The sequence below is a fragment of the Oncorhynchus tshawytscha genome, linkage group LG04 (genome assembly GCF_018296145.1).
Source record: "Oncorhynchus tshawytscha isolate Ot180627B linkage group LG04, Otsh_v2.0, whole genome shotgun sequence".
Lineage (NCBI taxonomy): Eukaryota > Metazoa > Chordata > Actinopteri > Salmoniformes > Salmonidae > Oncorhynchus > Oncorhynchus tshawytscha.
Window position 1 is genome coordinate 46789037 of NC_056432.1, and position 15082 is coordinate 46804118.

General features: G+C 40.1%; 1 protein-coding gene and 1 long non-coding RNA gene across 7 annotated transcripts in view; one reads left to right on the plus strand and one right to left on the minus strand.

Annotated features, from left to right (window-relative positions):
• Window positions 1–5691: 5691 nt before the first annotated feature.
• LOC121846366 lies at window positions 5692–6779 on the minus strand. The gene is made up of 2 exons (XR_006083244.1): window positions 6740–6779; window positions 5692–6523 (listed from the first exon to the last, which is right to left on the minus strand). It is a non-coding gene; the product is annotated as an uncharacterized LOC121846366 (long non-coding RNA).
• Window positions 6780–14679: 7900 nt separating this feature from the next.
• The window catches only part of msh3 (mutS homolog 3 (E. coli)), a 126955-nt gene continuing 126552 nt past the window's right edge, over window positions 14680–15082 (plus strand). For 2 of the 6 annotated variants that reach the window (XM_042320817.1, XM_042320821.1), the window contains exon 1: window positions 14681–14987. In XM_042320817.1, the coding sequence (XP_042176751.1) occupies window positions 14796–14987 (192 nt within the window). In that variant the 5' untranslated portion in view covers window positions 14681–14795. Of the gene's footprint in view, window positions 14988–15082 lie in introns of all 6 variants that reach the window. The other 4 variants (XM_042320822.1, XM_042320818.1, XM_042320819.1 and 1 more) reach the window with 4 other exon arrangements.

Sequence of the window (15082 nt, forward strand, 5' to 3'; positions counted from 1 at the left end):
GAACAGAGAAGGAGAAGAAGGAAGAAGAAACTATTGAGGAGAATGGTATGGAAAATGTAGAGAGCGGTGAGACAGAGGCAGAGGATGGAGTCGGGGTCAAGGTGGACAACCTTAATTTACAGTTGGCAGAAGACGATGAGGAGGAGGAGAAAGAGGAGGGGGAGAAGATGGAGGTAGCTCCAACTCAGAAGGAAGAGCTGAAGAGCTCTGCGGAAGAGGAGGCTCCAGTGGTTTTAACGAGAGTTCTGAGAGTGAGGTTAACTGCCACACCCACAACCACACCCAACTCCAAGGCCACGCCCCAGCGTAAATCCACAAGACACAGCAAAATAGTAACACCTGAGAAGTTCGATCCTGAGGTGGTCCTGCTTTCATCAGATCAAGAGCAGGAAGAAAGCCTTGTGGAAAAGAGACATCTACGTAAGAGAAAAAGCACAGGGCCAACACCTGTTCACAGCAGACCTTAGGCTGTGAAGACAGGTGTTTTTGTTCTCCTCTTTAAATATACAGCTATAGAGGAAAGATTTCACATGGGACCAGATCATTTCCTTTTATCTATTTGTCAGAAGAAGAAAAAAACTGAAAAAATGCTTCCTGTTTTTATGTAATTTTATGTAATTTTCCGAGTCAATATGCTGCATATTTAATACCTTTTTATATTGTACGTAACATTTAGCATTTTAAGTACAAATCTGTTTACTACTTTTTCAAATTGCAGCTGTCATTTTGACCTTAGTGGCGGGTAACGCAATGTGTTTCAGTAGGCTGGGAGGCTTTGGTTTTCTGATAAATGTATAGTATTTTTAGGTCGAACAGTTTTTAACTGTTTCTGTTGCAGTTTCTAACCGCACAAATGATTCTATACAATTTTTTTGTAATCACAATTTAAACATGATCTTCTAAGATAGCATTTATTCTCTCAAAATACTACAGGGTGTATCTCAGCATACCATAATTCCAAACGGTGTCCCCTCAAGTATAACTCAACAACTCTATAAATAAATACATATATTTTTTACGTATGAATTTAGTTACACTTATTGTCATTAAGAGACATCTGATTTTGTTAGTCAGTCTCACTCAGATATAATATTAAAACCTGCAAACATTTCTCTCCACCCTATGGAAAAATGTGTATAATTGCAGGAAATTAGTTTTAAAAATGCTCAATCTTTTATCTGTCGAATTGCAAAATCTGTAGAATTGCAGCAAACTTGTTTTAAAACTGCAATATTTTCTCTACACCCATGGCAAAATGTGTAGAATTGCTCTAAATTAACTGAATTACGTATGCACAAATGGGTACGCAGACCCATGAGCAACTGCGGCACCTTATTAGTTCAGATTTTTTGTGGCCCCCACCCTCATCAAAGTTACCCATCTCTGATATAAATGCTATTACATTAAATGTGTAATATGTTCTTAAATGTGTAATATGACACAAATATGATCATTTGTGTGTTTCAAAAGTGTAAAATATGTCCTATTTTATTAAGGGAATAATGCATTAATCAAAGTTGTATTTTTATTTTACTGCACATTTGAGTGACATTTCTCTTTGACATTTTTTATGGTTTAATTTTTACCCAATTACAAATGTTTTCAGCGGAACTGTCACGCTCTGACCAAAGTAAGCTGTTTTTCTCAGTGTTGGTTGGGGCGTGATAGTGACTAGGGTGGGTCATCTAGGTTTTGTATGTCTATTTTGGCCTGATATGCTACCCAATAAGAGACAGCTGTTTATCGTTGTCTCTGATTGGGGATCATATTTAGGTAGCCATTTCCCCATTGTTAGTTGTGGGATCTTGACTATGTGTAGTTGCCTGTCAGCACTATTGTATAGCGTCACCTTTCGCTTGTTATTTTGTTTGTTTGTTCGGTGTGCATTCTTTTAATAAAGAGAATGCACGCTGCGCCTTGGTCTCCTTCATACGACTAAAATCACATTTGATGTTGTTTTTGTCTATTGTTAATTTGAACATAATTCTTGATTTGAATTGTCAACACTGTCATGGTGTTACACTTTGTGTGTATTGAAATATTTGGTACACCTTGAACATAATGATATTTAGTGTTAAAAGATATAAAAATTAATACACACAAATATTTCCTCACTGAGCTGACGAGGCATAATATTTTAGTTCATTTGAAAAGGATGTTGTTCGCAATATTGATTTATATACCAATAAATGTATGTATATCCTCACATTTTATTTATTGTTAATTAACATGTGTCATTAAGGTTTGATGTACAGGAAGTTTAAATTTAGTAACAGTATAGTTCAATCCACAGTAATACCATGGCCATACAGAACAGTTTGTAAAATAACATTTAACTGTTTAAAATAACACTTATAAAAGCTGTGATGTTAAACTGTAAATGTTTTATCTTGAGAGGTGGAAATATAGCTAGCTTAACTCTGAGTTTTCGTTTATGTGTTATCGTGTTTCAAACTTTGAATGCTTTCTTATACATCTCAGTGTTCCACAAAAGCACAAGCCATGTAGCCTGTCTTGATCACAAACATTTCCATATGTTGTATTTTATGACACACCTCTCGTTGCATCATTTGTTTTAATTAGGCAAGTCAGTTGAGTTGAGTGCCTAATTAAAACAAATGATGCAACGAGAGGTGTGTCATAAAATACAACATATGGACATGTTTGTGATCAAGACAGGCTACATGGCTTGTGCTTTTGTGGAACACTGAGATGTATAAGAAAGCATTCAAAGTTTGAAACACGATAACACATAAACGAAAACTCAGAGAACAAATACTTCTTTACAATGATGGCCTAGGAACAGCAGGTTAACTACTGTACTTAATGCAGCTGGTGGCCACACCAGATACTGACTGTTAATTTGGATTTTGACCCCCCCTTTGTTCAGGGACACATTATTCCATTTATGTTAGTCACATGTCTGTGGAACTTGTTCAGTTTATGTCTCAGTTGTTGAATCTTGTTGTGTTCATACAAATATTTACACGTTAAGTTTGCTGAAAATAAACACAGTTGACAGTGAGAGGACATTTCTTTTTTTGCTGTGTTTACTTTTAGACATTTACTCAAGTAGTATTTTACTGAGTGACTTTCACTTTTACTTGCATCATTTTCTATTAAGGTATTTTTACTTTTACTCAAGTATGGCAATTGGGTACTTTTCCCACCACTGTACATAATAGAGTGCTAGCTTAGTTATCCAACTGATCTTGCATCTTTTCTGTCATCCTGTGAACCCATTCATTGCTGCTCACAGCTATATTTGGAAATCTTCTTGTTCAAATCCTGCAGTGATCACATATACAAACTCTGTTACCACATCCAAAGGGAAGGGGGAGATACCTAGTCACTTGTTTAACTAAATGCATTCAACTGAAATGTGTCTTCCACATTTAACCCAACCCCTCTGAATCAGAGAGGTGCGGGGGGCTGCCATAAGCAAACAATGGGTTAACTGCCTTGCTCAGGGGCAGAACAACCGATTTTTACCTTGTCAGCTCTGGGATTTGATCCAGAAACTTTTTGGTTAATGGCCCAACACTCTAACCACCAGGCTACCTGCCGTACATGATGCAATGGTGGTAACCCTTTTCTGCAAATGACCAAATCACTCTTTAGTGGCTTCAGGGGTGAAATGTTAATTATATTTTTCATAATTACTCAACTTTTCTTTTTTTTATGTCGAAAGTCTGGTGTTTCCATGTCAAGCGGTTTTGTTATATTTCTGTCCTCTGTGATACATATAAAATGTTATATTGGGATGCAAACTCAAAATGTAATACATTTAATCTCTATATCGGACATGGTGCAGGTGTCTTATTTTTTTAAGCCCATAACCATGTGTGAAGTGTATACTTTAGTTTCAAAGTAGATTTGTTTAAGTTAAGACTACCAAGAAACACTTTGATTTAGCCCATTGCAGTAAAAGGTTGATGTATAACTACTAACGTTAGGTAGATAGCTAACATACTGGTACATACTGCTGTAATTATATGCTATGTGGTTCATAAGGACAGCGTCGCTAACAATTTGTCAGCCAACATGTGAGGTGTAAGGTAACTTATTTCAAAAGTCATTACTTTATTACATTGATTTAGCAAGCTACCGCGAGGGCACGCTCTATCGACTCTGCGCTTTGAGCATGCGTTTGGCGCACAGTCGATAGTGCGCTGGACTTCTGGCAAGAAGGTTGAGGGTTCGAAACCTGCTTGTTTAATTTGAAGTCATGCACAATTATCAGTTTATTATTTGGTTTTTATTGCCGATTCAGTTAGAGACACAGTAGTGCATTGGGACCCAAAAGCATAATCAGTACTCAGGCAAATCTGGTCTGTGATAGGAATTGTTTTTCTTCACACCTAGCCTGGCTATTGGACTATTCTTTAGTAAAGGTTTTATAGTCTAATGTTCAGCTATTAGCCCCCCTCCCCAACTTGCAACAAATTGTTGTTACCATCTCATTCCATGCGTCATTCTCCGCCTGAGTGGCTCGCTTGTGGCGTGCTGGCAGGATATGGCAGCATTTCGGCTGTGCATCAAGAATTCTGCATAGCAAGTTTGTATGAAGGTCTGTTTATTCACAGGCAAATTGTTACATGCAATGGTACATTTGTGTATTTTTCTCGAGAGCAAAACTTTTTAAACATTTTCAATTAAAAATAATAGTTCTGAAAGCAAAAACGAGGCTTCAAAGTAAAACATTTTTTTGCAATCAAATATTTTGTAATAGAGTCCAAAACTTTATGCATTTCATTCCCCAAAAATATTTTGAGAACAAAAAATGTATTTGAAAACAAAACTACAATTTAATTTCGCTATCAACCCTCCACTTTGGCCATTTTTTGAGTGTTTGGCTACAACCAATACTGTTCAACCTTTCTTTTCGACACAAAGGAAGTCATAGCGGACACCTACGAAGGACTGTGTGGTGATGGCATCTCAGGTAAGCAGCACTGGGCGTTCTGCCGTCCAACTTTTACATAGCTAGTAGTTAGATCCTACGATTCAGTGTCGGTTCATTAATTCTACTATATTACATAGATACATATTGTACATACCGCTGAATGATAAATCATGCAATTATTATTCTCAAGATAACCAAAAACATTTAGCTACAAACGCCTGTTCTTGCCATTTTCAGTTGAATTAATCTAACTTTCTTTCATGGCAACTCTTAAGCAGGCCATGTCCTATTTGTTTCAAAGTCGATATATAATCATATTTCATGACAGTGTAACGGTTAGCTTTTTTTTTACAGAAGGATGAAAGAATACTATTTGTCTGTCAGGGAATGCTATTCTGATACGTTAGATGAAGAGTTAGACCAGAAAGTCAGGGCCATTAAGGCAAGGATGCCCCACGCGGGCTTTAGAATGGTCAAAGGAAGTCTTCAAGAAATGAGCCATCGTGTACAATGGCAAAGAGTTAGGGAGTCTTTGCGGCGTGTAGATGGTGCAGATATCATTGCCAGAATGATCTAGTTTCGGTGCATCGCTCTGCAAAAATACTCTGTTCCTGCTCCCCTGGTTAATAGGTTAAACATTTAACTTTTAATTCCAATGCTTTTTTTTCAAGATACAACATTGTCATCTTTGGCGGTATAGATAGATTCTCAAGGAAGGTAAGTATATTATTTTGTATACATATTGCATATTTCCCATCAAATAATGAACAACCACAATACCAGCCTGGTGTTAAGCTTTCTTTATTGACGTATCCACGACATCTGCCGCTTTAGATTGAATGGACATATCTCAGTTATTGTTTTCATATCTAAATAAGCTATTTTCTTTACTGCACAGTGCGAGCTGATCAAGGGGTCGAAAATGTAGATATTGCCAGATGTTCACTGTCCGAGGAACAGGCCGTGGAAGCTTTATTGCTGGCAAAAGTGTCCATAACCAGAGGTAATTAAACTGTTCTGTGTTCTTTTTCTCCATCTCTGCCTGTCTTGTTGTATATGGAACCTGTCTCACAGGCATTAATTAAAAAACCCTTAAGATGTCAGCTGCTAATTTTCAGATTTATACCACATAAACACTCAGCCATTTTCACTGGACTATCAAGCCACTTGCAATAACCAAGTGGTGAGACACATAGCCCTCTATATTTAGATGTTTCAGGCACACTCTGATAGGTGTCTGCGTCAGTCAGTAACCACTCACAGAGGCACACACAACTTGCATTTCTATAACCTCAGACCCACCTCAGTGTTCACTATTCATGAAGGAAGACCACAGGACCAGAGATTAGGTTCCTCCCCCCACAAAACCTTTTATTTCTCTGTTATTAAGAGTGGAACGCTTATGGGGAGATGTTTGGAGTGTTCGAATAATCTCCCTTTAAGTACAGAGGCGAACCTGACACCTCACCAGCTGTTGCTGGTGTATTCAAATGATCAAGTCATCAAGGCAAGCTAACACAATTGTACATTCAATTTGCAGTAAATGCTTTAGCTAGCTACATTCTTTACATCCACTGTTTCACAAGACGACAGCCCGGTTCTGGTTCTCAGGAGTCTCTAAAACATTAAACAACACAAATGACAATTTCATACTCATAACACTAGCTAGCTAGTTGGCTAATGCTAGCTAGTCAGCTAACTTGCTAAATAGCGATTTTCGTAAATTAACTTTATGACCAAAGAATATGCACAATCGTTTGTCTACATTAACTAACATATTCCTCTCAATTGTACATTTTTTGCTTGACTGATTATGACATTATAATTACTTACATTTGCTTCACCCGAAATGTTTTGTCAGCCTCCTTTTGCTGAAGAAAGTCACCAGCGACGGATGGCTCGTGTCAAATTCGTCATTGGAACCACTCGGTTGTATGAAAACCTTGGGACTCAAATGCATAATGAGTGCTCTAACTCCCCCTTGTGGTGGTCTGGAGCAATGAAGCCGTGACGCTGGATACCTCTAAGTCCCGCGGTGTAAGGTCGCAACTTTTAAAGGAGGAAACCACTGTACAAGACAATGGGTGCTCTTGCTCCCGCGCCACGGGATACAGTTCTACCGTGACAGAGCTAAGGCGAGCATACCATGTTGTTTCACTATTTAAGCAGATATTCAACTGATTAACAGGCCAGACACAGTAGGTTATAAACACACAATAATGCAAGTGACCCATGACTGTATCAATATTCTAAAGATATTATAGTCCACATATAATATTATTTAATAATATATAATACACACCATTAAGCTGACACTTTTAAGCGACTTAGTCACACGACTTAGTCATGTGTAGCTTAACCTCTTTCTAAATATGTTGGAAAACAAATTGCTTTTTGTAATGAAACAAATCACTTTATAATTATTCTCCAAATAAATATTATGGAATAACCCACATTTTATTGGTGTGACATGCGTCAGCTAACTGTGATTGCGCCAAGGTGCATCTCATTATTGGTGGGTGGGGTTTTCCCTATACATTTCCAGTGTTTCCCGGTGGTCAGAAGTTTCCCATTATTTGTAAAGGTTGGCCTGCCTTGAGAGGACGAGAGAAGTGAAGGTGACTTACACCAAACTTCCAGTAATGGTAGTTGAATCGTAAGTATGGCAAAAGTATGACCTCCAGCCGGGATCAGCTCTACTTCTCCCTGGGCATGCCTTCCTTTGTGTGTATTGCTGTTTCTAATTTAAAGTAAAAGCTAGTAACTATATATTGGTGATAGGATCATTGTATGGGCTTTAGCGCTGAAGATTGTGATATTATTGCAGAGTGCTCCAATGGTGATTATAGAGATGTGACTCTGATGCTGAAAGATATTGGTGCTTCAGAAATCTCCAGGCTCCACCCCTCACTGTCACACTCCAGCACCGAAACCCTCATCCATGCCTTGGTTACTTCCTGACTAGACTAGTGTAACACTCTCCTCACCAGATCCCCACCAACCTCATCAACAGACTTCCAACTGGTTCCGCAGCCAGAATCCACACCAGCACCAGATCAACTGAACAAATCAAACCAATCCTGGCTCCATGTGCAACACTGTATTAACTTTAAAATACTCCTTCTCACCTACAAAGCCCTCCACAACCTGGCACCCACCGACCTCTCTGATCTTCTCCCGATCCTCCTCTGCTGGTCTCCTTGTCTCCCTCCATTCCACAATGTGTGCCGGGGTCCTCAGCTCTTATTCCCAACCCTACCACCTTAAACCAAACCCTTACCCGGGTTTGTATCCTCTTCCCAGATTTTTAATACATTTATTTGCAAATTATGGTGGAAAATAAGTATTTGGTCAATAACAAACAAGCAAGATTTCTGGATCTCACAGACCTGTAACTTCTTCTTTAAGAGGCTCCTCTGTCCTCCACTCGTTACCTGTATTAATGGCACCTGTTTGAACTTGTTATCAGTATAAAAGACACCTGTCCACAACCTCAAACAGTCACACTCCAAACTCCACTATGGCCAAGACCAAAGAGCTGTCAAAGGACACCAGAAACAAAATTGTAGACCTGCACCAGGCTGGGAAGACTGAATCTGCAACAGGTAAGCAGCTTGGTTTGAAGAAATCAACTGTGGGAGCAATTATTAGGAAATGGAAGACATACAAGACCACTGATATTCTCCCTCGATCTAAGGCTCCACGCACGATCTCACCCCGTGGGGTCAAAATGATCACAAGAACGGTGAGCAAAAATCCCAGAACCACCACCTAGTGAATGACCTACCAAAGTATCAAAGCCTACCATCAGTAACACACTACGCCGCCAGGGACTCAAATCCTGCAGTGACAGACGTGTCCCCCTGCTTAAGCCAGTACATGTCCAGGCCCGTCTGAAGTTTGCTAGAGAGCATTTAGATGATCCAGAAGAAGATTGGGAGAATGTCATATGGTCAGATGAAACCAAAATAGAACTTTTTGGTAAAAACTCAACTCGTCGTGTTTGGAGGACAAAGAATGCTGAGTTGCATCCAAAGAACACCATACCTACTGTGAAGCATGGGGGTGGAAACATCATGCTTTGGGGCTGTTTTTCTGCAAAGGGACCAGGACGACTGATCCGTGTAAAGGAAAGAATGAATGGGGCCATGTATCGTAAGATTTTGAGTGAAAAACTCCTTCCATCAGCAAGGGCATTGAAGATGAAACGTGGCTGGGTCTTTCAGCATGACAATGATCCCAAACACACCGCCCGGGCAACAAAGGAGTGGCTTCGTAAGAAGCATTTCAAGGTCCTGGAGTGGCCTAGCCAGTCTCCAGATCTCAACCCCATAGAAAATCTTTGGAGGGAGTTGAAAGTCCGTGTTGCCCAGCAACAGCCCCAAAACATCACTGCTCTATAGGATATCTGCATGGAGGAATGGGCCAAAATACCAGCAACAGTGTGTGAAAACCTTGTGAAGACTTACAGAAAATGTTTGACCTCTGTCATTGCCAACAAAGGGTATATAACAAAGTATTGAGATAAACTTTTGTTATTGACCAAATACTTATTTTCCACCATAATTTGCAAATAAATTCATTAAAAATCCTACAATGTGATTTTCTGGATTTTTTTCTCTCTCATTTTGTCCGTCATAGTTGAAGTGTACCTATGATGAAAATTACAGGCCTCTCTCATCTTTTTAAGTGGGAGAACTTGCACAATTGGTGGCTGACTAAATACTTTTTTGCCCCACTGTATATTCATGTATCATTTTATGTAGGCCTACTTTTAATATAAGATGTCCTTGAGTGTCCTAAAAGTCATCTGCCAAATTAAAATGAATTATTATTTTTAGTAGTAGTGAATCTGGATAAAAACACCACAAAAAAGACGTAAATGGCCAGTTATCAAATAAAATGTTATTAGTCACATGCGCCGAATACAACAGGTATTACAGTGAAATGCTTACTTATGAGCTCCTAACCGACAGTGCAGTTTCAAACAATGTGGATAAGAATAAGAGATAAAAGTAACAAGTAATTAAAGAGCAGCAGTAAAAAAAATAACAATATATACAGGGCCAGTACAGAGTCAATATGCTGGGGCACCGGTTAGTTGTGGTAGTATATACATGTAGGTAGAGTTAATTAAAGTTACTATGCATAGATGACAACAGAGAAAGGCAGTAGTGTGGAGAGGGGAGGGGGGGTGGGCAATGCGAATAGTCTGGGTAGCCATTTGACTAGATGTTCAGGAGTCTTACGGCATGGGGGTAGAAGCTGTTTAGAAGCCTCTTGGACCTAGACTTGGCGCTCCGGTATCGCTTGCCGTGTGGTAGCAGGGAGAACAGTTTATGACTAGGGTTTCTGGAGTCTATGACAATTTTTAGGGCCTTCCTCTGACACCGCTTGGTATAGAGGTCCTGAATGGCAGGAAGCTTGGCTCCAGTGATGTACTGGGCCGTTTGCACTACCCTCTATAAGTGCCTTGCGGTCGGAGGCCGAGCAGTTGCTATACTAGGCAGTGATGCAACCAGTTAGGATGCTCTCGATGGTGCAGCTGTAGAACCTTTTGAGGATCTGAGGACCGATGCCAAATCTTTTCAGTCTCCTGAGGGGGGAATAGGTGTTGTCGTGCCCGCTTCACGACTGTATAGGCTGTCTCCCTATAGGCTGTCTCGTTGTTGTCGGTGATCAGGCCCATCACTGTTGTGTATTCGGCAAATTGAATGATGGTGTTGGAGTTGTGCCTGGCCGTGCAGTTATGAGTGAACAGGGAGTACAGGAGGGGGCTGAGCACGCATCCCTGAGGGGCCCCTGTGTTGATGATCAGAGTGGCGGATTTGCTGTTGTCTACCCTTACCACCTGGGGGCGGCCCGTCAGGAAGTCCAGGAACCAGTTTCAGAGGGAGGTGTTTAGTCCCAGGGTCCTTAACTTTGAGGGCACTATGGTGTTGAACGCTGAGCTGTAGTCAATGAATAGCATTCACACATAGGTGTTCCTTTTGTCCAGGTGGGAAAGGGAAGTATGGAGTGCAATAGAAACTGCATCATCTGTGGATCTGTTGGGGCGGTATGCAAATTGGAGTGGGTCTAGGGTTTCTGGGATGATGGTGTTGATGTGAGCTATGACCAGCCTTTCAAAGCACTTCATGGCTACAGACGTGAGTGTTAAGGGTTGGTAGTCATTTAGGCAGGTTACCTTAGTGTTCTTGGGCACAGGCACTATGGTGTTCTGCTTAAAACATGTTGGTATTATCAGTTAATATCATTATTTAAATAATACTCTTACTTTAAAAATAATCCAGTGGGAAACAGTCTTATTTGAAATTAGGAATATATTAGATTCTTCTGACTATCTAATGATTCCTGTGGAAAGACGCATTATTGAATCGAGAGGTGAAAATGATACAGCAATTATCAACATTTCACATCCGAATGTAGGACTACATTTTTTATGTTGGAATAAACATTAATCTGAGAATACATGTCTTTCCCCTCCAGCATCTCTGCGCAAAACAAGTTATAAGGCAGACACGCTGCGCTTATAACCAGCAGCTTTGCGTCGCCTGGTGTTGCAGGAGGTATTAAGTGAACACCCATAGTTACCCACAGTTCTGTAATTTGAAAGGAAAGCATTATCGTTAGATGTAACTCAACTAAAAACATTCAAGTATAACATTGTATAACTGTGTTGATAAAATGCAGTTTATAGTACTGTAATTAAACATGATTTTACACTGTTGCCTGATCCTGCCTAATAAGCAGTGTTTTAGGTGGTGGATTGTTTATTCTTTATTTCACAATATTCTAATAATACAGGGGGTTAGGAAAGAAAAAAACTTGGCCTGGGGTCGTTCAGTTGTCTTGTGCTGTGGTGGAATGTCCCCCCATTATGCTTGCACCAATCCAATGCTTTTAAAATGCATGAGTTGAAATGAAAGTGTGAATACTTATGGATGCAGGGTATCAGAACACCGGCTATTTATTTCCCCAAAACCAATTTGTTCCCCCAATCCCCCTTTCCACTAACCCCTCAAAATCCAACAACCCTATAGTCACATGCCCCTAATTCCATCTCCCTCTCGCCCCTTCCCTCCATTTCATACCTTAACTACAGACACAGGTAGTCCTGTAGCCGCAGCAGCCTCCGTCACCAGGGCTGAGGACCTCCTTTTCATTCCCCGTTCATGATAAGACACAAGGGTACCCCTGATGTTAGCCGTTATGAGATTTCTTCCTACAACAACAAAGATATATGAAATATTAAATTGCAACATTTAAGTGTTTCCTTGTCTTTGAACAAGAGCCTTCAGGCCTTTTGGTCTAACTGAAAGGTAGTTAGCCTTTGCCAGCAAGACCAAAAGCCCTTGGTCATTATTCTGTATACTTCTGGCCCTTCTTTGGACACTGTGTTAACAACCCTCCAGGCAAGCTTCAATGCCATACAACTCTCCTTCCGTGGCCTCCAATTGCTCTTAAATACAAGTAAAACTAAATGCATGCTCTTCAACCGATCGCTACCTGCACCTACCCGCCTGTCCAACATCACTACTCTGGACGGCTCTGACTTAGAATACGTGGACAACTACAAATACTTAGGTGTCTGGTTAGACTGTAAACTCTCCTTCCAGACCCATATCAAACATCTCCAATCCAAAGTTAAATCTAGAATTGGCTTCCTATTTCGCAACAAAGCATCCTTCACTCATGCTGCCAAACATACCCTTGTAAACATACCCTTGTAAAACGGACCATCCTACCAATCCTCGACTTTGGCGATGTCATTTACAAAATAGCCTCCAATACCCTACTCAACAAATTGGATGCGGTCTATCACAGTGCAATCCGTTTTGTCACCAAAGCCCCATATACTACCCACCATTGCAACCTGTACGCTCTCGTTGGCTGGCCCTCGCTTCATACTCGTCGCCAAACCCACTGGCTCCATGTCATCTATAAGACCCTGCTAGGTAAAGTCCCCCCTTATCTCAGCTCGCTGGTCACCATAGCATCTCCCACCTGTAGCACACACTCCAGCAGGTATATCTCTCTAGTCACCCCCAAAACCAATTCTTTCTTTGGCCGCCTCTCCTTCCAGTTCTCTGCTGCCAATGACTGGAACGAACTACAAAAATCTCTGAAACTGGAAACACTTATCTCCCTCACTAGCTTTAAGCACCAACTGTCAGAGCAGCTCACAGATTACTGCACCTGTACATAGCCCACCTATAATTTAGCCCAAACAACTACCTCTTTCCCAACTGTATTTAATTCATTAATTTACTTTGCTCCTTTGCACCCCATTATTTTTATTTCTACTTTGCACATTCTTCCATTGCAAAATACCATTCCAGTGTTTTACTTGCTATATTGTATTTACTTTGCCACCATGGCCTTTTTTGCCTTTACCTCCCTTCTCACCTCATTTGCTCACATTGTATATAGACTTGTTTATACTGTATTATTGACTGTATGTTTGTTTTACTCCATGTGTAACTCTGTGTCGTTGTATCTGTCGAACTGCTTTGCTTTATCTTGGCCAGGTCGCAATTGTAAATGAGAACTTGTTCTCAACTTGCCTACCTGGTTAAATAAAGGTGAAAAAATAAATAAAAATAAAAATAATAGTAGGAGCCAGTCTTTTCATTATACTGCACTCACATAGAGCCTATTGCAGGTTACAAAATGAAGCAAATGAAAAGCACTTAAAGCTGCAATCAGCAGTAGAAACAATAAAGCATCTACCATGTTCCTGTTTGATTAAAAGCTATGGGACAGGGCAGGAAAAATGTTACCACTCAAATTCACAGCAAGGGCTATGGATGCAAGGACTGACAATCAATGCTACAACAAACATTGGAGTAAAACAAGCTTTTATTTGGGGTTCTGGTGGGGTATGACAGTTGAAATAAGCTCACAATGCATGTATAAGTTATATATTCAAGACTCAATGGGTACATATCATTAATTTAAAAGTCTCAAAAATTGATCTAGAAACGGCTGAGTTCCCCTTTAAAAAAAAACAAATGACAAGTTGCTAGCTAATCTAGTGTTTTACTTATTCTTTTGAGACAAACATCGAAGGGAATTGTTGAACATACCTTGAGTGATGGGAGATGTCATCATTGAGTGGGAACAGACTAGAATGGGAACAAATAAATTATATTTAGCTACAACGTGAGGAGGATAGCTAGCTAATCTTTTTATAGCTAGCTACTGTAACTAACATGCTTTAGGTGATACTAGCTATATTAGCTAGCTCAGATAGTATGCAATTATGAAAATCAGCAGTATGCAATTATGAAAATCAGCGTCTAAACAACTCTCCAAGTTATAATTAAATGTTGCTTTTATGAGAACCACACTTGCCAATGACATAATTCAGTTGTAGAAGAACTTTCCTTATCTGTATAGTAAATATTACATGGTTCATCTCAAATACAATTTCACGCGAAACCAAGGAATTTGTCTCTGAACTTTGGGTGTGGCTTCTATAGTGAAAATGCGCACATAGTCTCAGTTAACATCACCATTGAAAGGGTCGCGTATTGCACAGTACGATGTGTGGTTTGAATCACTTTTCAGAGGTAACGCGTACCACACACGAGGCGTGTGGGATACCATAAGTGATTGGTAAGATTTGTCCACCTTTTAAAGGGGTGATTGGTGGCTTATCAGGTGCACCCAGCAGCCTCTTGGGGCATTTTTTCTTCCCTTTTTCGTCTCACAAAGTGTACTGAATTCGCACTTCTTAACCATGGGCGATAGGTGGCGCTGTATACACTTTTCAGTTGGTTGCCATCCGCAATTACAAATTTAAAGAAGAAGAAGCGAGGAAGAGACCCGCGTATTCGCAAATATCAAAGCTGAAACAAAGCATGCAATTAATTTTTCATTATGCATGAGACTTTATATTCGCAAATTATCTGTGAAAATGCCTAAATCAATCAAGAAGTCCTGCACTACCCAGACATCTATAAGTAGCTACTTCGGCGGGTTGAGCAGCAGTGCCCCTGACAGAAACGTTCAATCCGGTATTATCGGTAACTCTGTTGAGCTATGCGCTGGGCTGAAACCAGGACCTAAAGGAAAGGTAAGAACACAGACAGTGCGAATGTTATTGTGTAACTGTATACAAATAAAGCATTTAACTCCGACATAGCTCAACCAAAGTGCATGACAGAGTTG